This window comes from Pteropus alecto, unplaced genomic scaffold, assembly GCF_000325575.1.
Source record: "Pteropus alecto unplaced genomic scaffold, ASM32557v1 scaffold8, whole genome shotgun sequence".
Classification (NCBI taxonomy): Eukaryota; Metazoa; Chordata; class Mammalia; order Chiroptera; family Pteropodidae; genus Pteropus; species Pteropus alecto.
The window spans coordinates 22,699,880-22,721,637 of record NW_006494609.1 but is presented as its reverse complement, the minus strand read 5'-3'; the positions used below and the strand labels follow the sequence as shown (position 1 = coordinate 22,721,637).

General features: G+C 45.9%; 1 protein-coding gene across 1 annotated transcript in view; it reads right to left on the bottom strand.

Annotated features, from left to right (window-relative positions):
* The window catches only part of DYNC1H1 (dynein cytoplasmic 1 heavy chain 1), a 66,587-nt gene that overhangs the window by 42,837 nt on the left and 1,992 nt on the right, over nucleotides 1-21,758 (bottom strand). The window contains 10 exon segments of the mRNA XM_025042127.1: nucleotides 1,352-1,498; nucleotides 2,895-3,044; nucleotides 4,202-4,381; nucleotides 5,160-6,236; nucleotides 9,265-9,492; nucleotides 9,582-9,853; nucleotides 11,193-11,379; nucleotides 11,749-12,004; nucleotides 12,232-12,405; nucleotides 14,349-14,436. Of these exon segments, the coding sequence (XP_024897895.1) occupies nucleotides 1,352-1,498; nucleotides 2,895-3,044; nucleotides 4,202-4,381; nucleotides 5,160-6,236; nucleotides 9,265-9,492; nucleotides 9,582-9,853; nucleotides 11,193-11,379; nucleotides 11,749-12,004; nucleotides 12,232-12,405; nucleotides 14,349-14,436 (2,759 nt within the window).

Below are 21,758 nucleotides of genomic sequence, written 5' to 3'. Positions count from 1 at the left end.
GAGAGACGGGCTGGAGCGCGAGGTGAGGCCAGGCTGGAGATGTGAACACGAGCTGTCGGCTCACAGCGGAGCTGGAAACCGACAGACCGGATGGCACGCGGCGCACGGGGGTGGGGCGGGCACTGGACATCGAGAGGCCAGGAGGAAGGGGTGCACGAGAGGACCTGGTCAAAAAGACTGGCCCGCGAGGTGGGAGGCAAAAACGAAGCAGGCACGCCAAGCGAGGAAGGTGTAGCGAGGAGGAGGGAGCACACACAGCCCATCAAATCCTGCAGCTGACGTCTGCCCAGGGCCGAGAGGCCACACACCAGCAGGGTGGAGCCTGTGGACACCGAGCACACGGTCCTGGCGGAGCAGCCGTGCAACTGCAGCTTCGCCACCAAGGCGAGCAGAGAGTTAGATGGTCTGAGGGGGACGGGGACAGGAAAGATCAGAGGAAGGGGGACAGGTGCTGAGTGGCAGCGAGGCCACGGAGCACAGCGGGGGTGGGGGACGAAGAGGGAGGCTCAGCGCATTAAGTGTGGGGATAAACCAGAGAAAAATGGAAAGAGGAACATGGCTGGTTAAAAGCAGAAGAAATATGACAAGAAACATCCTGAACACGGCAGACTCCCCGAGGGGCAGGAACCACTCGCGGCTCCATTCCAGTTAGGGGTCACCGCCAGGGCCTGGGCCAAGCGCCGCCGAGACCGCAAGCCCATGGGCAGTTGCTACCTCAGAAAAAGCTGAACAGAACCGAGTTTATGTTCAAAGTTAAGAACGGGACGGGCTTCGTAGCGGGACCGCCACTCTGGAAGAGCTGTGCCGGCAGAGGTCGCGGGTCCGCGCGTCTGAAAACCACGGGTCCGCCTGGAATAACACGGCCCAGAGCTTTCCTTTGGCTCTGGAAGTACAGTACTAAGAATGTGCTATATGTAAGATTTGCTTCACAAAAATGCGGTGGGGTGTGGAGGGGAACAGAAATGAAACAATCAGCCCCATGTGGATAAACGAAGTGCGGCGATACGAACTCATCTGATTCCTGCTACCTTTGTGAACGTTTGCAAATTTCCATAATTAAACGTGGGAGGAAAAAAGCAGCAGGACTTAAAACTCTCAGAGGAATGAATGGAGGGAATTCATTCCTAAGAGACGACTGAGACCAGGGCTGCAAACACAACTATTTAGAAAAGTAACTAATGGGAAAAGAGTGTCAGGTGCATAAAGCTTCTGCCAGCTTTCCCTTAGAATGCTAAGCCTGGAGTCTGGGGGTCTGAAACGGCACATCGAGGGCTTTACTCAGAGGCTTAGGGGAGAGGGGGTGTCACAGAGCCCTAGGGGAGGCCTGGCCGCAAGGCTCCCGAAGGCTCACCTGGTACCTCTGACTCTGGATCCTGGGGAGAGACAGCACGATCATCTTCCAAGCGAACATTTCCTGATACAGCTTGTACCTGCACTCTTCGATTGGTGGGTTCAGATAGATGACCTGATTGGTTATTCTTAGCTCATGCACCACGTTCTGTAAAAGAAAGATTTCACATCTTGCTCAGCAATTTATTTCAAAAAAATGCTTTTGGTGCAGAACGTTGACTTTAAATTATTAAATTGCTTCAGTCTGCACCACGAGGCCATCATTTCCACTAGACACGGTCTCTGTGATGCCACGACTGTGGTCTGCGGCCCTCCCCTAACTGTTAAAAGCCGGAGGACAGGCATCGCTTAGGGTCCCCTGGAGTCCCCTGGCTTGGATGAGCAACGAAGTACCACCTGATGTGACGTGCCTGGTGACCTCGGTATTTTAAAGAGTATGCCCTGGGGATAAGTATCTCTAATATTCAAAAATGAAAACATTTTCAAGCATTAAGAGAAAAAAAAAGAGAAAGTAAAGTCTGGGTAGGAAAAAAAGCCAAATGTTTCTCCCAGATCAAAGTGTTTACCTGCAGTTCTGTCAGGCTTCTGTTTTGCGAGAATTTTTTAGTGATAAATACAGCACAAGCACGGTAAACTACACACAGCAAACGCAGGGCTGATGAATTACTGCAGCGTGGACACCTTTACAGCCATGCCCACGTCAGGGACAGGGCCTATTCCAACTAACAAAAACTTCCAGAAAGCTTGCTAGGCTCTGGCTGACCCGTTCTACGCACAAATGGGAAACAGGTGGCTTGGGGACAAAGGCTGCAGTCCAGTGTGTGGCCGCTGTGCTATTACTGCACTCTCCCATGAGCCCTCGGTTTAGATTTTTGTGAAAACAGTGACATTCTAGTGTCACAGTCTGAACTTTCGCTTGTAGATTACGTTCACTCTTTGAAATGATTTCTTGCACAAAGGCTTAGAAATAAGAGAACTTTTTCCAGGGTGAATTTATTTTGCACTTTTAGAAACTTGCTTTTGAAATAATTTGACTTATAGGAGAGTTACGAAGAGACCACGAAGAGCTCCCACATCCCTTTCACCAGCCTCCGCTCATGTGAGCACGTAACATGGCATAACCACCACGACTGAGACGTTACCGCCGATGCAACACTACTAACTACGACACGGGTGTGGGCGGACTCCGCAGGAGCTAACCCGGAACCCGAGCTCGCAGTCAGCCGTCGCAGCTCGGTTCTCCTCTCCAGTATGTGACATTTCTGTTCTTCCTCGCCTTTCCCTCGTGACCTTGACACTCTGGGAGAGTACTGGCCCTCGATCTGGGTCTGTCTGATGTTTATCTCGCGGCCAGGACGAGGCTGGGGGATCTGGGGAGGACGACCGTACCGCACACGGTCCCCATGCAACGCCCCGGGCGCTGCAGCCCGGGGTCACCTGGGTGAGGTGCCTGTCAGGTTTCTCCGCCGTGAAGCGGTGTTTTCACTGGTATTGAGGGGAGAAGTTTACTCACGTGCAAATCAGACGCCATGGGAAATACTCACTTTGATCTTCGGCTCTCCACCAGGCTTGTGACTAACTTGTGGCGCGTCTGTGTCCATGTCCACTTCTGCTTTATCTTCAGCTTGTCCAAGAAGCACCTGGGTCCAGGCTCTCAGGCCGGCTTGTAGGCGAACGCCCAATATTCTTTCAATCTACAGAGAAAGTAGTATTGTAGGACAGCGATTCTTCCAAAAGTTAGCTCACAGAGCAGATGCAGTTATGGTCTTGATATTTGTTTAATACAACAGAAAATTTACAAAAGAAAAGCATTTCCCTGGCAGCCTCAGAGATAAAACTAGAAAGTAGATTTGGAGATTCAATTATTTTTTTTTCTTTGTATTGAGGTACAACTGACAGTATGTTAGTTTCAGGTACAACACAATGACTTGATATTTGTATAGACTACAAAACGATTGCCACAAAAAGTCCAGTTAACATCCGTCACCACACATAGTGGCCATTTTAACAAGTAAAGAACAGAGTCTTCTCTCTGATCTAGAAGGAGACAAGTAAATTTCCTACACATAGGACATCCGTATATCTTTGTGAAGAGTCTGCTGTGGGCCATACAGGCATCCTGGGAAAGCTGTGAGAAAAACCGTGGACTTTCAGTGGATTCAAGAGAGTTGGGTCTGTTAGCATTCACTGTCAGTGTCCCACTGTGTGGCTGCACTGCAATTCATTTATCCATTTTAAAAGGGAAAGAAAGAGAAAACCTGTGAACCACACACAGCTTTGGAACTCACCAACTACCACCTGTCCACAGAGCGACCTCGGCCATGAAATATCCTCTCTCCTGAGCCTCCCCAGGGATGTGCTCCCTGATGTGCACCCTGCGCCCCCCACCCCCCAGGCAGCCACCTGGGGTGGCAAGGATGCTTCTCTCTGACACACCCTCACGCACACCTCTAAGAGGTACTTGTTGTTGGGTATTTTTTAAAATTGAGTGGTGGAGCGGGACAGAGCTATCAGAGAAGGATGCCTGGCGGGGAGGGCCAGGAAGGACAACATAAACTGTCAGAGGAGCAGGGAATGGCAAGTGGAGGTGGACACATGCCCAGGAAATAAAGAGCACTGTCTCCGCCCTCACAGCTCACTCCGCCAACTTGGAACAGACCGCGTATTGCCAGCATCACAGTTCAGTTATCGTTGGTTAAATGAGATTTCTGAAGAGAAAACTAGACTACCGCTGACAATGTCTATAGAAAAATGCTTTTTAACGACAACCTAATAAGCTTATGAAGCAGGATCCGCGCCTACACTGACAGTAGAAAAATGCAAAACACCACCACCGAGCCCCAGGCCTCACCTCCATATCGAGCTTGTTGACCCAGATGGGCAAATTGGAGTAGGAGTGAAGGTTCAAGTCGTCCACGGCCTTCTGGACTCTGTTCAGGATCTCTGAGAAAGTCTTATGGTCATACATGCAGGTTTCTAAGGAACGGACTTCCAGGTCTATTTTTTCTTCAATGATCAGCAGATCATCCACCTAAAGGAAGGGATATTGAATATTTAAAACGCCCACTCACTCCGTCCCTTAAGTTTTATGCACATCCTTCTCCATTAATTAACAAATGCTCGAAGCAGAGAGGTTCTTCCATAAACGGCTAATCCTATTTGTTGGGGTGACAGGGAGGGGAAATGTATGGGACAACCCGCTTCCCCCCTCACTCCCTCCAGCTCACGAGAGGGGTGACCTCTGACTGGGAAGCCGGGAGCAGGAAACGAAACGTGCGCTGGTCACCAGCGCCCTCTCTGTCCCTGAGAGCCGGCCGGCCTGACACTGTCCGACTGCACTGCGGCCGAGGGAGGACGTCCGGGTCTGGGGTGGGTCGACAGCAGGCGCCCCAGCTGCAGTCCTGGAGCCACGTCGCCCGGCCAGCTCCTTCAGCACTAAAGCTCCCGCCCTGTCAGACCCCTGTGACCGTCCCCTCTCCACTAGTTTCTAAATGCGGGGTGTTATTAATGGCCTCCCTGGAGCCCCGGCCCTATCGGCCAGCTCCTTCAGCACTAAAGCTCCCGCCCTGTCATGTCAGACCCCTGTGACCGTCCCCTCTCCGCTGGTTTCTAAACGCGGGGTGTTATTAACGGCCTCCCTGGAGCCCCGGTCCTATCCAGAGCCCAGTGCGCGAGACGGCTCCTCCCTTCCAGCTCGCGTGGCCTCGCTCTCTACCGACTGATCACACGCCTCCTGCGGGAGAGCTACGTGCTGAGTGCGTGTCACCAGGCGCGGTTCGCCCTGAGCCACGAGGGTTCTGGGAACCCACCTTCTCTTGGAAGTTGAAGACAGTCTCTGCCAGGCGCTGCACGTACGGGTCGAGTTTGTAGGATTCCCACACCAGGGCAATGCCCTCCGCGATCAGGGCCTGCACCTCCTTTTTCAGGCCCGCCACCAGCAGGGAGATGGTGTTTCGCTCCTCCACCTTCTCGCAGGTCCGCTCGTACGTGCGGACGCTCTCGATCAGGGAGATGGCGAACGGGTAAAGCTGGTTTGCTTGATGGGCCTTGTTCACAATCGCCAGTGGGACTCGGAAACCAAGCCATTTGAGGTTTCGAACTTCTTTCGAAAGCGTAATGATCTCGGGGAGGAAGTTGACCTTGAGCTTGAGGACATTTCCGGATCGGCCCCGAACCCGAGTGCTTTCAATGGTGAAGATGCGCCCCGAGACGCCCAGGTTCCGCTGCTGCACCTTCCGGGCCCAGTCATCGAATATCTCCTGGGTGTTGAGCTTCATGCGGAAACTGTCACCGTCCTGCTTCAGCTTCTGCCCCTCCACGTGGTTCTCCCAGCCCTTGCCCAGCACGTCCTCCACGCGCTTCATGTAGGCTGTCAGCTGCCTATCGATCTGCTTGGCCCAGATGATGGAGCCCGACACGGGCGGGAGGTCACGCACGTGGCTCATCTTGCACGCCTGGCTTTGTGGGTACTGGACTTTGAACTTGTCATGAAGGGACTCGATGTCGTCCTTCACGCGCTGGATGAGCTGGGTCTGGTATTCCCGGATGGCCCCGCGGATGTGAGGCCGGACGAACAGCGCGTTGAACCGGGAGAAGATCCTGAACATCTCGTTGGCGTTCTTGGCCGTGCCCAGCTGGTCGCGGAGGCGGGCCGTGATGCGCGTCTCCACCCTGTCGATCCTCTCGTCGTACCGCTTCATCGCAGCCTCCCACGCCTCCGTGCCTTCTTTGGAGACATCCAGCCCGTCCACCTCCTTGACGTTCTCGTAGGCGAGGTTCACCTCCTCGATGGCATTCGCGTCGGCGGCATCGAAGAGAACCTCAGCTACTTTCATATCCTGGGGTTCAGGCACCTCTCCCTGATTCTGCTGTGCAACCGCCGTGACCTAAAAGAGAGGGTTCGTAACAAGAGGTTACCGAATGGAGACTTGTGTTTTGTTGTCCACCAGTGGACGGGATGTGCCACACAAATGTGCCGTTCGGCTTACAAAGGTTTTCGGCCTTTGTTTGAACGTTTTATAACCACAACTCGACAAAGCCAAATACAACACTAGAGTGTACTTTAACTCGACACAAAATGAGTCTTCTGCCAATGTTGTTCCTTTGCTTGAGAAGTTAAATTAACATGGGTTATACCTGGGTTTTAGGTACTTCCCTTTTCAATGCTTGGCAGCATCAAAAACTGCATTGGAAAGCTCAGTAATTCACGGGAGTGCCACCCACAAACTCAGTATCCACTGTAAATAGTCTTCCTTTTTGATTTTTAAAACCTTAAATTATAACCCATGGGCAAGGGCACAGCAGGGGGCCTGATAAAGGGCTTTGGTGACACTAGCGGCCTCTGCTCGGTCCTCTTGAAGAGGGGCAGAAAAACACAGCTTTTCCCACGGGAAGGGCTGGACTTGCACACGCTCCCACAGAATCACAGAGCTAAGCGGGGGTCCACAGATGCCGCGAATGACAGGCACTCTGTGAATTTATTTGGAGGAAATTAAAACCATTATTTTTACTACCCCAAACTAAAAATTAACATTTCCTACAATTATGAACATATGCGACAATCACAATTGTTCGCAGTTGCTTGACTTTGTCACCAAGAACACCTCCCCATTGCATTATAGCTGCATGTACCCTGAGAGCTTGTTTATGCCCATCGCTACTTCAAAATTATGGTATCGGGCCTGTCGCTAAGTGGGCCTTACTACTTTGTGTGTTCGTGGAGGAGTGCATGGATTATTAGGACCACAATTTCAAAATTGTTAGTAACTGTTTCTTTAAACCTCTCGATTTCATTTTACGGACGTAAAATAGTCTAAGGATTTTTGGTAATGGTAGCGTGAGGACAAAAACTGGACAAAATGACAGAAAACATCCACTTCAGGATGATGGGAAAGAACTAACAACTTGAGACATGTTTACAAATGACAAAGCGCTACCACCTCAGGCGAGGACAGCGAGCCGAGTGCCTTCCTGCCCGGAGGCACTCACATCCCTCAGCTCAGGCAGGGAAACCTGCAGCTTTGCTGGTAGGAGCAGAACAGCAATAAACTTAAAGGGTAAATTCTGAAAATGAGAGAGCCTGAGAAGGGCCGAGCTAGTCATTACACCCAGGAGGAGACCCGGGGAGCCCTGCCAGGTGAAAACCCAGGAGATTTGCAATGTGTTGTCAGCCAAGAGTTCTACACCCAGTGAAACTACCCCTCAAATGTGGAAATGAAGTATTGTTCCTGGAAAAAAAAAAAAAAAGTGAGTCCGTTGCTGGCAGACCTTTGGAACAAGAAATAACATAGGAACTCCTTCGGGCTATAGGGAAAAGACAAGACACTAACTCAGATCCACAGGAAGGAATGAAGAGAACTGGAAAATGTAACTACGTGGACAACTGTAAGCTATTATGTATATTATTCTTTTCTTCTCCTAATTTTCCTAAAATGTGCATGACTAAAACAAAACTTAAACACAGCACTGCTGGGTTTCCGGTAAATAAGGACGCCCCACTCACGCCACGAACAGCGTTATTCCCCCGGCCGCGTGTGAACCGGGCAGGAGGAAACAGCCATGCTGGTGTGAGGCTCTTACGTGCCACTGGAGGTCACTACTGAAGACGTCATGGTAAATTAAAGGTGCATATTGTAACCCAAAGAGTAATTGCTAAAAATAAAATTCAGAGAAATACAGCTACAAGTCTATAAAGGGATTAAAATAATATACTAAAAATAACACAAAGGAAGGGAGCTGGAGAAATGAACAAAAATGAGGACAGTGGAAAATAAACGGGAAATGGCAGATCTGGATCCATTCACGTCAATGACTACACTAAGTGAATGGACTGAACACTCCAGTAAAAACGTGCTAAGAACATGTGCATGCAGGATGTGCACCACAAGATCTACAAACAAAAAGAATATACAGTGCTCTTAGCAACTGATTACCTATTTCAATAAAGCCAGAAAAAAGTAATAACAAATTTCAACTTTACTAAAAAATATACATATACACACTCAAAACGCTCTTTAAAAAACGCTCTTTAGGAAAATGATATGTAAGAGGTACGTGGCAAAAGGGATTAAGAAGCCACAGGCCAGACGGAATCAGCGCTGGTCTCGGAACTCTCACCTGTGAAATGGAGCGTGAGAGTAAAGACCAACCCCACACACGCACACACACGTTAGCGCGCCCCGGGTACACGGTGCCGAGGATTCACGACTAACAATGACACAACCCCGAGCAGCTGGCACCCCATCAGTGAGTGACGCTTACTAGGTGGCATCATTTCTAGACTGCATGTCCTCCCAACATTTTATTACAAAATTTTCAAACTATAGGAGGGTCGAAAGAATTATAGACCCAACACCTATATCCCCACCTAGGGCCTGCATTAGCATTCAGCTAATTAACATTTGCTATATATTGGCTTTATCATATGTCTACCCATTTATCAATTCCTCTACCTACATATCTCAATCCACCTTATATTTCTGGACTGGATTTTTTTTAAGGGAAGAAAAGCACTAGTGAAGAAAATAGGAAGGTGAATAGTGAAGAAAAGCATTCTTTCACTCTCAGGCACATGCGATTATTATCCACATTTTACAGATGAGGAATCTGGAGAAAAAGATAAATGCTGTGCCTAAGGCACACAGCTAGTTAAACGGGGAATGACCATTAAAACCTAGGAAGTCTGGCTCCAGGGTCCATGCAGTTTGCGAGTGGGAAGGAACGGAGGGATAACGTTAAAGATCGGGCCTGCAGCAATATAACACAGTCACCAGATCTTAAAGATGAGAGTGCCAAGATGGGAACGGAGCTACAGACGCTCTCAACGGAGCAAGAGAGACAGGTAGTTAATTCCACTTCTGAAAAGAGGGCGTTAGTAAGACAACACGTGTACGAATTTTCGGAATGGAACCGCACCTGTGGCCTCAGGACCCTGACGATGACAGCTCTCAGCTGTTCGTGCTGGCGCCTGAACTTTCTCATCTGGTCCAGGCGAGCCTGAAGCTTCCTGTGGGCAGGGTTGATTCGCCAAACCATCTTCAGATTTTCTTCCCTTTTCCTTTTGACAATGTCTCTCAGCAACACCTGCAGTTTCTCGTATTCATCATCCCAAGTCTGAAACACTTCAAAGCACGCAACCATAACCTAGGATGTAATTTAAGAAAGGAAGTTTATTATTAAAGCAGTTTCGTCTCAACGCCCTGAGGCTGAATTTCTGATAGACTGAAACTTACTTTTTCAAATTCTTCATAAGCAACATGCATCAGTTTCCTGGTGCCCAGCACTTTGAGTAACTGTGAACTCAAGTCTCTTGAGATGGCCTCCACCAGGCGCAGGGCCCTCTGAATAGGATACTTGGTGTTGCGGATCTTTCGTAAATGGGTGAAAATTGCCACAAGTGCCTGCCTTATTTTGTCCAGTTCAGTGGCAGACAGCAGGTCGTTCAGAGGAAAATCTTTCATCAGAGGATTGTAGTCATTCACAGTTTCCAAAGCCTGTTTTAGCCCTAGATTAACAGAGAAACAGTTAAGGGTTTTCATACAGAGTAATACAACTATGATAGCATGTTATATGTCAATTTTACCTGAATTAAAAAGTAACACAACTAAAAGGATATTCCACACAGGCTTAATACTGAGTAAATAAACTAAAACGTATCCTCACGATGGAACATTTTGATGCTGTAAAAGATGTAGTGATACAAATTGTTTGATAGTTGTAAACAAAGCCATGTTATTAACAGGATGATACTAGTGTGGTCTCATTTTTGCTTTTTAAAGAATATCAGTCAACACATACATATCCTGAAGGCTGTGGGTGGCATCCTCAAATTTCACCTGTTTTTGCTTTCTATATTATGTAAATGTTCTACTAATAATTAAGTTTAGAAAAACCAGAGCTTTATTGTAATAATACTAATTTTATTGTAAAAACACTGAAATTTAAATTATACCCATGGCTCCAGTTAGGTGTGTTATAGACAGAGAATCACAGAAGCACCTGGGTCCTAGGCTATTTTTTGACTTCCTCAGGCATAAGATAAAAAAAAAAAAAAAAAAGTATTAAGAAATATAAAGGCTTCAGAGGTATTACAAAAAAAATTCCATAAAAAGCTGTACTTTCCGACATTAGTGATGCCCAGGCAATGTGCACAGTGTGGTCAGTGTAAGGGCCGATTTCTACCTGGAATTCCTCTGCGTTTAAAATGTGGGCGCCTTTTTGGCAGGGAAGGAAAAGAACACGAAAGCCACTGCGTCGCCTGCTCGGTGCCTGCCAGTCCCGACACGCCCTGCAGGCATGCAGTTGCACCGAGCGCTAACCGTGCCCGGGCGTCCCAACATCCGTGCGTCTGCTGTGTGCAAGGCGGCAGCACCGCCCGCACTGCTGCCCACGCAGGAAACTGTATTCCCCCGAGCACTTTTCGGAACAGGGAGAAAGGCAGAGTACAGGAGGGGCAGGCGAAAGGAGGAAGAGAAAGTACTGACCAGCTCTCCTCGCATGGCCCTGAGGGCAAAGAACTTCTGCTTAATGTAAACCATCTTCCTGTCTGGACTGTCGGAAGCACAGCTGACTTCATATGAAAAAAACGCAGCCTACTCAGGGAGCCCAGTGACTGGGGGGCAGGAGGGAAGCTCCCAAGGCTCTCTGCTCGGGCCTAGAGACTGGCCGTGCTCTCAAAAGCCCTGGACGGAAAGGGGGGTGTGTGCGAAAGTCATCGCGTCACTTAGAACTGGGGGAGGACGAGACGAGGTGCAAGAGTGGAGACAGGAAAGACGGCGCGTCTATCAGTCGGAAACGATCAGCAAGACCGCAGCAGGGGCAGATCATTAGCTCTCGTTTATTACCCGTGTCGGTGTCGAAACTGACGGTGGCGTGGAAACGCTTGCCATGTTTCAAGATATCCAGAGTGAGGAGAACTTCTGGGCTCTCTCGCTTCTCCTGTATGCGGTATAATGCACGTTCCAAGTTGAGCCAAAAACTAATTTCCTGTAAGGCGGTTCCCGAGGCAGGATCTCGATCCAGTTTGGTCACCTTTATAGAAAAAGTAACATTCAAGGGTATTCACTAGTTAAACAAAGATAAAAAAGTATCATGAACTAAACACATGCATTACAATTTAATTTTTATGTTTCAAATAGATTTCTTTCCCTGTAACTTGTAAGTGGTTTAACTTGAGATCAAAGGTGTGAGACGGCCAGGAGGATCGCCGTCAGGCGAGTATGTAAACATCTCACACAGCCCCTGGCCCACGTCAGGCCTCCGCTGAGCATCCCCAAGGGCAGGCAGGGCCAGCGGTCACCGCAGAATTTATTTACCACACTGACAAAATCTCGGACCAGTGTTCTCACAGGTATCAATGAGTGCAGCATTTTACACAGTGCTTTCAATCTCTGCTCTTACTTTCTGAATTTCTCGAATCCAGCGGTTAACTCCAGACTGTAGCTGATTGAGAAAAGTTGGGTCTTCAACCTTATCTCCAAAGTCTGTAACTTTCGGCTTTTCTCCACGTTCATAACACTGTTTTGCCACATTTGTAATAATCGGATGAATTGGCAGGCTGATCTCTGGAATTTCAATATTTTGTTGCAGGTGAAGGAGCCCCATTTCAAGTTCTGCGATCTTTTTTTCAACCGAAGGAGCCATTTTATCACCATCCCTAAAAAGATAGGAAAACTCAAAAGTTAGTGCACTATTAGTCTCCAAAGAGATGCCCTTACTTTAGGTCTGCTAAACATTAATAATGTACACTTTATTAATGCAATAAATTTATATGTTCTCGGCTTGTTGGCTTTACCCTCCTGATTCCTGAATTTTACGTTCCCCAGTGTCATAAGAACACTAAGTGAAACATGATTCCAACCAGTAAAGGAAAAATGGTTTTACCTGTCTGCTTTGCCAGACTCTCTGATGTAGGACTTAAAAAAAGGAGCCACCGCATTGCTAATGAAAGAATGCAAGGTTTCATATGGCGAGTCTTCACTGAGCGTGAGAACTCGGAGCTGGGAAGACACTGGTTTGTCTGCATCTATTACCGGAGTACGTTTAATGAACGCCAAGCTGAAAGCAAGCAAGAGAAGAAATTAGAACAAAAAATCTCCTTCAGTCTTAATAACTGTAGCTTTGTGTTGCATACAAATTAAAAATTCATATGAATTTTAATTTAAAAATTATATTAAGAATAGACTAAATTGTTGCTTTTCCAATAGTGAAATATATTGCTTATCTTTCTTTACTGACTTATGTGAAAACTAATAAATCGAGGTTACGGTTATAGCATGTGCCCATGAAACCAGGTAAAGCTAATTTGTCTCAGATATGGGTTAAGTTCATAATCTTGACCTCGCGAAAACTAACTTTCTTAGCAACTGCAAGTCACAAGCCATGATGTACTTAAGCCTGATTTTATACTGATTTGTATCATTCAATTTATGGCACTAAGTCACACATTAAACTTGAGTAAACAAAAGTCGCCCACAGGTTAAAGTGACAAGCGGGCATCCCAGGCTCACCGCGGCCTGGCCTAAACCAAGCTTCCGGCTTCATCTGCTGCCATGCACCCCTTTCCCCTGCAAGTCACAGCTTAAGCTAGATGTCCCGTTCTCTAAATGTGTCGTGTGCTTTAGTATCTTTAAGAAATCTATATTCACCTGCTAAAATTCCAAGTAACCCTCAAAACCCAGTTCTGGCATCACTTCTTCCATGGGGCCTCTCCCAGTGAGAAGCAATCTCTCCAATCTCCACGTTTCACGGTAGTCTGCACCTCTAAGATTCTGTCAAGTATCACAGTTAGCTGTGTACCTACCTACCATCCTTACTCCCCAAAGACCATGGGCTTCTTGGGGACAGGAACTGGCTTTTATTTTTTTTACATACCCACTGCCATACCTTACACAGAACAGGTGCTTAAAGGTAGTTGAATTGATAGCTTTAAGAAGATGAATATTTGAATTTTCAGTCCCCAGACCGATAATTTATACTTTATATTATTCTAAAAAGTCAGTGAAGCTTCCTGACACACTGAGAAGGAACAAGGTCACAACAAAATTCCTGCCCAAAATATACAACCTAAGTCTAATCATGGAGAAACATCAGACAAGCCAAACTGAGGAAAGTTCCATAAAACCACTGGTCTGTACTTATCAAAAATGTCAGTGCCATGAAAGACACAAAAATGCGGACACAGAATTGAATTCTGGATCATGGGAGAATTATGGTCAGGAGCATTTCTGAGACGATCTGAGTATGAGAATGGTACCACACCAGCGTTACACCCCCTAAATGTGACGAGCGTACTGAGGCATGAACAAGAGCGTCCCTCTCCTTAGGAAACACCCTGAAGTGTTTAGTGGAAAAGGGGGCAGCTGGTCTAAACCAACTCTCAGATGGTTCAGGAAAAAACCGGTAACGCAAATGTGAACGACTGGTATCTGTGTACTATTCATGCAATCCCCTTAGAAGAGTTGAAATTATTCAAAATAAAAAGTTTTAAATGCCAACACACAATCAATTATAACATTTAGATATTTAAATTTATATATGCCTATTGGAGTATAAATGGACATAACATTTCTAGAAGGTGGAAATCTAGTAACACATTTTAAAAACTTTAATGATGTGTTCCACTTGAACCTGTAATGCAACTTTTAGCGATTTAACCAAAAAGAGTCATACCTGTACTTAAGAATGATTACTAGTTATTTACTGAGTTATTTATAATTATGAAAATTCAGATACAATCTGAGTATTAGATATGTTAAGTATATTATGATCATATCCAAAATGGGTGCCATAACATGGCAATTAAAGCAAAAATATTTTAGAGTTTATGTTGACTTCGAAATTCTCTTAATTTGATACATGAAATCAAAGATAAGATACTGAATTTATAGAGCAGAAATCTTTTGAGTGTTTCTTACTGTCTTCGTCTAGAGTCAATGAGCTCTGACACTGAATTCTCACAAGTTCAGAACGCAAGATCACGGTGTGTTTACATTACTCACCTGTTGGACTTGACTCCATAATGAATGTCTATGTTGATGTTATAGGAAATGAATTCTTTTTCTTCTTCTCCTTCATCACCGACATCCTCTACAAATCATAATAAATATATCAAATTCCTGTCAACATTTCCAATTTTTAATAAATCAAGTGCTTACAGAACGATTAGCCTCGCCTACCCCAACCAGACATTCAAGCCCTTACGTGACTGGTCTTTACCTATTACTCTTCCCTACCCACTTTTTCTGACTCCTGACCCAGGCACTTCTTTGCTGCACGATCTTGGGCAAGGTTAACTTCTCTGCACCTCCGTTTCCTCGTCTGTAACTCGGGGCGACACTGGCGCGCCTGGATTGTTGGAAAGATGAGCCAGGCGCAGCCGGGTGGTGCGGGTGCTGCTCCTCACGGCTGGCTCTGCCCCACCCCTCGGCCCCACTCTGGGGGTCTCGACCACTGGGCTCCAAGCACGGAATTTACCTCCACCCACCTCCCCGTGGTTTATTCAGCACTTACTCTGGGCCACGTATTTTACTAAGCACTTTAGGTATGTCATATCTTTAACCCTCGTGACAACCCTATGGGGGCGAGGGGGGCTGGCGTGACTGTTACTACCTGGTTTTCCAAGTAGGGAATGTAAGTTAATTGCCCTCAAAGGCATAGCTGGAAAGGGACAGAGTGAGAATTCATAAGTCTGTGACTCCAAACCCAGGGTCCTCACCAGTACATAGAGGACCCTCCCTCACCTAGGCCCCCTGGGGCAAACTCCCACCAAGAAGACTGCTATCAAGAAACACCGCCAGGGTCACTGAGAGGCTTCGCCCAGCCTTCCTCGGCTCCTATGGGCTTTTCAGAGCCCGCTCTGGAGTCGACTAATGGAGGCATCTTCCTCCCCCGCTGTGGGCTCCTGGAGAGCAGGGATCCTGCCGGACCAAACATCTCGCACAGGAGTCATCCTAAAAAGCTTACTGGATTTCATAGTGAGATAGCTCAATATGCATGTGGACAAAATTCCTAAGTAGCTGAAAATTAAAACTGAAAAATTAAAAGTGTGTAAGAATGGGAAACAATCCAAATCTAGCACTAATCCGCTAGCTGCCTGAATGCTCTGGTCGAATTATCTTTGCAGTGACATATGACATAGAAAGAATATCTGTTAGCGAAAATCACTAAGGATTAATTTAACATGATATACGTATGGTTCACCTTCACTTTAAGTCATAATAGCCAAGGCAATAGACTTAGCTCAGTGATCTTGGGAAAGTCACTTTTCTTCTTCTGGGCTTCAGATTCATGAGATGTAAAATGGGCAGCTGAGGAGGGGGTAGGGTGTTAAATTAGGTCGTCCATACGGATTTTTTAAGTGCAAAAACTTGGAAATCTGAGGGTGGAGGGTATGAGCAAAAGTTTTCTGCTTCATTAGTTTTAAGATGAGACAAACACAAAATTCAACAAGACAATAACTCTTCCAAAATATTGTTTTGGGTATAGTTTTAGTAAGGGAGGGGTGGTAGAACATTCTAGCATGCCAGGTACTTACAAGCTGTTTAAAAATTATGACTAAAAAACAAAACAAAAAACTGACTAAACAAATCAACTGAGTTTTGTAACTCCTGAGATATGGATACCACAAGGTGAGCTAAATCACAGTGCCTGAAGCCAACCACACACATAACTGCCATCTGTAAAATGCGAGCACATGGACAGAGAGTGTACGGAAATACCCCCAAACTAAAACAGCAGTCAAGGTGGTAGCATTGTGAAATATTTTGTCGCTCAGTTTTCCGAACTTTGCATAATAGTCCTCTAATTTATTTAAAATACATCATCAAAATAACACCCAAACAATATACAGAAAGTAAAAGTATCATTCTATAATCATCAAAGGAAATTAGTGACATAACCAAAGATATGGTATGTTAACTTCAAATCATTTCTTCCTCCCAGATAAAGATTCGTCATCTACAAATAAAATCACATCGATTGGATGTAGCATCTAACCACGTTGCTTGCACTTCCTAATGCAAACAGGGTTAAAGGAACTGGGCAGCCCGCCAAGCCATGAGTCATGGCTCTGTGGCCGCCCAGCCCCACACGGGAGGAACACCGCAATGCAGCACAGCGCTGCTGGGGCCCAGCAAGGCACACCCGATGACATCATCCTCAGACGAGGACAGGCAAGCAGGTATTCTCCACGCGCTGTGAAACTCTAACGTCTCTGGATGACAATAATTAATGGAAGCCATTACTAATCGGTCACAGAATACATTTTGGATTCATTTTGTAAATGTTTACTCCCCAGAAATACAGACATCAAATGAGGTCTGAGCATGTCTGACTCCCCTATTAAGAGCTTATGACATTGTTTTATAAACTGCTATCAAATAATTTAAACTTTTTGCCACTCTGCCAATGATTACATCTTCCAAATAACAATTTGACAATCTACTTCTGCAGACACATTAAACATCGTTCAGAGGAGGAAAGACACTTGATGGTTAATTCTTAGTAACAAAGAGGCTATTAATCCCGCTATGTAGAAGAAATCATGAACAAACACACCGCATGTTTTATCAGGTAACATCTCCTTCAGTAAGCCTGGATCAGTTTCCTAATATTGCTAAAGTTACTGGTTAACACACAACGGATCAAGCTTGTTCAGTCAGAACGGAAGTAGCAAGACAGAAAGTGCTGGGCCCGCCTCCTGAGTTCCTGTGCTGCACATACTGAGACCCACCGCAGCAACCTGTGGACATTTCTTTGGCTAACTCCTGAGAGTTTATTGAATTTCAAGAGCTGTTCCAAGTGTCATTTAGCACAGTATACGTCTACTGAAGGACTGGTTTGTTTCAATCTACGAGGGATTTGTATCATTACATTGTAGATTAGGTGAGCAATGTGCCTTATTTAATGAAACAGAAAAAGATGCATGTTCGATTAGCTTAGGGCTCATACCGCCTCTCCTAGGTAGGCCGGGGATGTTTCCCCAGGCTGGCGAACAGGCACTGGACAGGGAGAAAGCAAACGGGTAAAGGACCAGGCGAGGCTGCCCGGCTCCCTGCCCCGCGGCCATTCCCTCATTCGCACCGCCCTCCCGACTTTCTCCCAGGGCAGGGCAACCCTCTTCTCCATCCTGCGAACGAGGCCGGTCATTCCCTTTGGCTCCCACACACTACCAAATCGCTCATCACCTGCTCCTGGTTCTCTACCTTCCATCTTCTTTTCCTTTTAAAATCAAAACCAGGCCAGCACCACACGATTCTAGCGGACCGCTATCCGCCCCATATCACCTGCTCCTGGTTCTCTACCTTCCATCTTCTCCTTTTAAAATCAAAACCAGGCCAGCACCGCACGATTCTCGCGGATCGCTATCCGCCCCGTCCCCCCTTTTCCTTCGGTGGTTGCTTTGGTGGCCCCCTTTCCCTTGTCACCTCAACGTCCACCCTTTCGTCCTCTTCTGCGGGGCTGTGACTTCTGTAAACTGCAGACTTGCATTCGTAATATCGTTAGAAATGTGAAGGGAGGACTAGACCCCACATAATACTTGTACATAATGTAAAACTGGGGTTTACCTTGATATTTCCGGAAAAAGAGAGGATTAGATAACTAAAAAACTGATAACTTATTAATGTCTAAGGGACTTAAAATTTAATATTTTTTTTAAGGCTCGTACTAATTCAAAAGAAATAATTGATATGAGATAAAACCAACAGTCTTATTTTAATGGAAACCAAGAAGTTGAGAAGTTTAGTTTCCTGGTTTCAGAATCCTCCTTAAAACATCTTTTCCCCAACTGGATCTTAAAGTCCTGAGTTTCAGTTTCTTCACTCACGACAGAGGGGGCCGGACGATCTCTCTGCAGCCCTCACCCTGAGACTCTAGATGCTGACACGGAATTTCCATCCAGCTTTACTTTTTAGGAAGAAGTGATGACTGTTTTCCTTTGCTGTACATACGCTTCATTTACTATGCTACACTGCACATTCAGACTGATCTTGCTGTAGACTGGTTTGTCCCATAAAGGGTTTAGGACCCTTCCTACAGTGTGACAGCATAGGACAGTAAGAACCCAGGTGGATGGACTCCTGGCCTAGCGTGACAAGACAGTACGGTGTCATAGAAAATTCTTCCTGTTAACTTACTAACCATTTTATCAACCATTTGGGGGGGGGCCAAGCAAAGGCCAGAAACAAATATTGTTTGGTCACTACAATATTTGTTTATAATCTACTACATTTTATAATCTACATTATAATTCACATTATGTAATCTACTACATTTCTTATAGTCTTTTAGGGAAAGTAAATCCTCTGAAAATATAATTTTTAAAAATCTACCAAAAAAATTTCCCCATAAAACTTTCCATACTGTTATATCTCCACGAAGTTGAGTACTGTAAAAAGCACTAGCTTTCTTTAAGATTCCAGTCCCTAGCCATCTCTGCTCTAATAAAGGAGGCAAAAACAAACAAACAAACCTAAATTATATAGCTCAAGAAAAACTAGAATTCTAAGCCTACGGCTAAGTATTGACTAAGGGCAGACACTATTTTCAGTCTCAAAGTTCTAACTTAAAGTTTTTTACTTAAATGTGAAAAAACAAAACCTACAGCACCAGAGCCCAGCCTGGTCGCTAACGAGCTGGAGTGCACAGACAGGTCCCGGAACTGCCAGTTCCACCAGCTGCAAACTGGAGCATCCGTTACCTGTTCCCACCTTCACCACCCAACCTCTCATGGGGATAAAATACAAACAAGAACGCACTTCAGCGAAAAGTCCTACAAAACATCGTTAACACTATAAAATGCCTATGAAGTAAGTAATGAGCCCCTATCTGGTCACAATGTTAGAAGCAGACGATGAAGAAAACAATTAGAGAAGGGAGATTTCCCTTTTTAAAATGAGGAGCTACAATTTCACATCCCCTGCCCACCAACTCTCCAGTTCTTCGCTATCAAGATAAACCGTTACATTCACAACCTTCGTTTTACATTTTAAGGAACGCTGTACTTTAACAACAACAACAGTTGACAGCTGGGGTAGTTTAAACATATGTATATAGATCCTCATATAAAAAAAAAATGCTTCTGTATGCAATTACAAGTGTTTGGAAAATTCTTTCCAGAAAAAGAGAGGAATAAAATGAAAAGAATTGCTCATTCATTAAATTATGATTTAATTGTTTTTGGTGGTCTTCACTCAGTTTAGATAATTCAGAGTTGTTTTTCATGTTATAACGCAAGCCTACTTTTTCAACATAGTACCTTTTCACTGTAGTTACTACTAGATGCTCATCTTTTGCTTAAATGTACAAATGCCAATGCTAACTCACAAAAACCACCAAGAAAGCCCTCCTGCCAAGCAACCTGGTCTGTACTTCTATCTTAATTATGCTGGGGCAGCCAGGATGCTAATAAGGCTGATGGGATCACATAGTCTTTCTTTAGATTTTTGTAAGTGAAAAATAAATTACAGACAGGTTGAATTACTAGAAATACTTTGAGGATTTTTATAAATGCAGGAATGAGGTAGGATTTCAATTTTAGACAGTCTCATTCCTTAGTCAACATACAAAAGTGCAAGTCATTATGGAGCTGAGATTTGGATGCCTGGGTACTCACTTCGCTGAAAGATGAAAATGTGCGCATTGAGAAAACAGAGGTGAGCGATCGCACCAGAGAGCACACTACAGAAACAGGGTCTGCCCGATAACCTTAGCAAAGTGCAATTCTAAGACGTTTGAAAAAAGTGAATTACTGATGAGCACTCTAGAAGCAAAGGACAAATTTATAAATATTTTCCATAAAAAGCAACTGAAACTCAAGGTAGAAGTCACTGATTTCTGTACATAAATTGTGCAATGAAAATAAGATCAAGAATTAGCCAAGGTCAAACTACTTAAAATCCAATAACTTAATACAGATTAAAATATATTTTAATAAAATGATATGTATTCATTGAAAAACAACCAGAAAGACAGAAGCCAAAATGCTGACAGTGGTTATATCTGGGTCGATGAATCCCAGGTGATTTTAATTTTATCTGTACACTTTAAAATGTCTACCATGACTGTATACTTTTTGAAAAAGAGTAGATGAATTAAATGTATTTAAAAAAAACCCAAAAACACTAGTGGGTTTCCACTCGGGAAAACATAAACCCAAACATAACAGAAAATCCCAAACAACATTAATACGTTAATACCCTAAATAAGCCCAAGTGGCTTACTTGCTTTAACATTCTATGTGGATCTAAGAAAAAAAATTCTTTCACACTTTCTGACCCTCCAACCCTGCAGCGGAAACAGAGGCTACAATGAAGCATCTCCTAAGTAAGACTAGCCTTTCAAAGAAACAAATTATCAAAAACAAACAAGTGTGTGTTCCTGTGAGACACACAGGTAGGTTCTCTTATTGACAGAAGGACACAGCTTTTTGAGATTATAAGAAGCTTGGTGGGGAATATTTTCAGACAATGCACAATCTCTTGGGACAAACGTTAAAATGTACTTGAACATCATCCCTGGGCTCCCAAAGGGCCGAGGTGCCACGCCCATCCCTGCGCTGCCAAATTTGCTCACCATCGGCTACCAAGAGTCAGCGGGATACCCTCCCCGAAGGCAAGCTGCACTGTCAAAGCGAAGCTAGCCTTGCTTTTGGGAGGTCACCATTTGAGGGGACCTTTTGCTCTCTCCCCCCCACTAGGTGTCTAACCTGAGTCTCTCTCTTTTTGAAATCTGTAAAATAGACTCAGGTATCACAGGGTCATCATTATGATCATCTAAGCATTACACAAAAAGAAGTGACGGTTAGCGAGAACAAGCAGTGGACTGGAAACTGAGCTGTCGAGTCTACTCTAAGGACGAGGATTAGCTGGTGACCTTGGCTCACTCCCACCGAGCCTCGGTTTCCTCGCGTGTGAAACGGAGATACACCCACTCGGCATGGACGCCGCGAGGCCCAAGCGCTGGGCCTGCGTGCCCGCATCGACCCAGAGGTGATGCCCAGCTCGCAGCCCTGTCACCCTGGGGGCTGGGCCTCTGGGTCCGCACAGGGCAGGGGCTGAGATGCCAGCCGGCTCCCCCGGCTCCGACAGCCTGGACCTCCTCCTTCGCCGACGACGGAAGGGCCAGAACTCGGGCTGCCCACGGCTCCGCGGGTTTGCCCCTGACACATCCCTCCCGGGGTCGGCCTGGCCTGGACACAAATCGAAACCGAAAAGCTCATGTGACACTGGAGGCCGGGATGCGGCCTCCGCCCGCGCTCAGCCCGGGAGACGCTGTCTCCACCCAACTCGGCCATCTTGAGGCCCAGCAGACAAAGCCATCCCATTGTTGTGGGTGACGGCAAGACAGGGGTACCCTCCTCCTCCCCGCGACCCGGAAGGGGCATCCCGGGGCTCCGGCCTGGGGGGCGT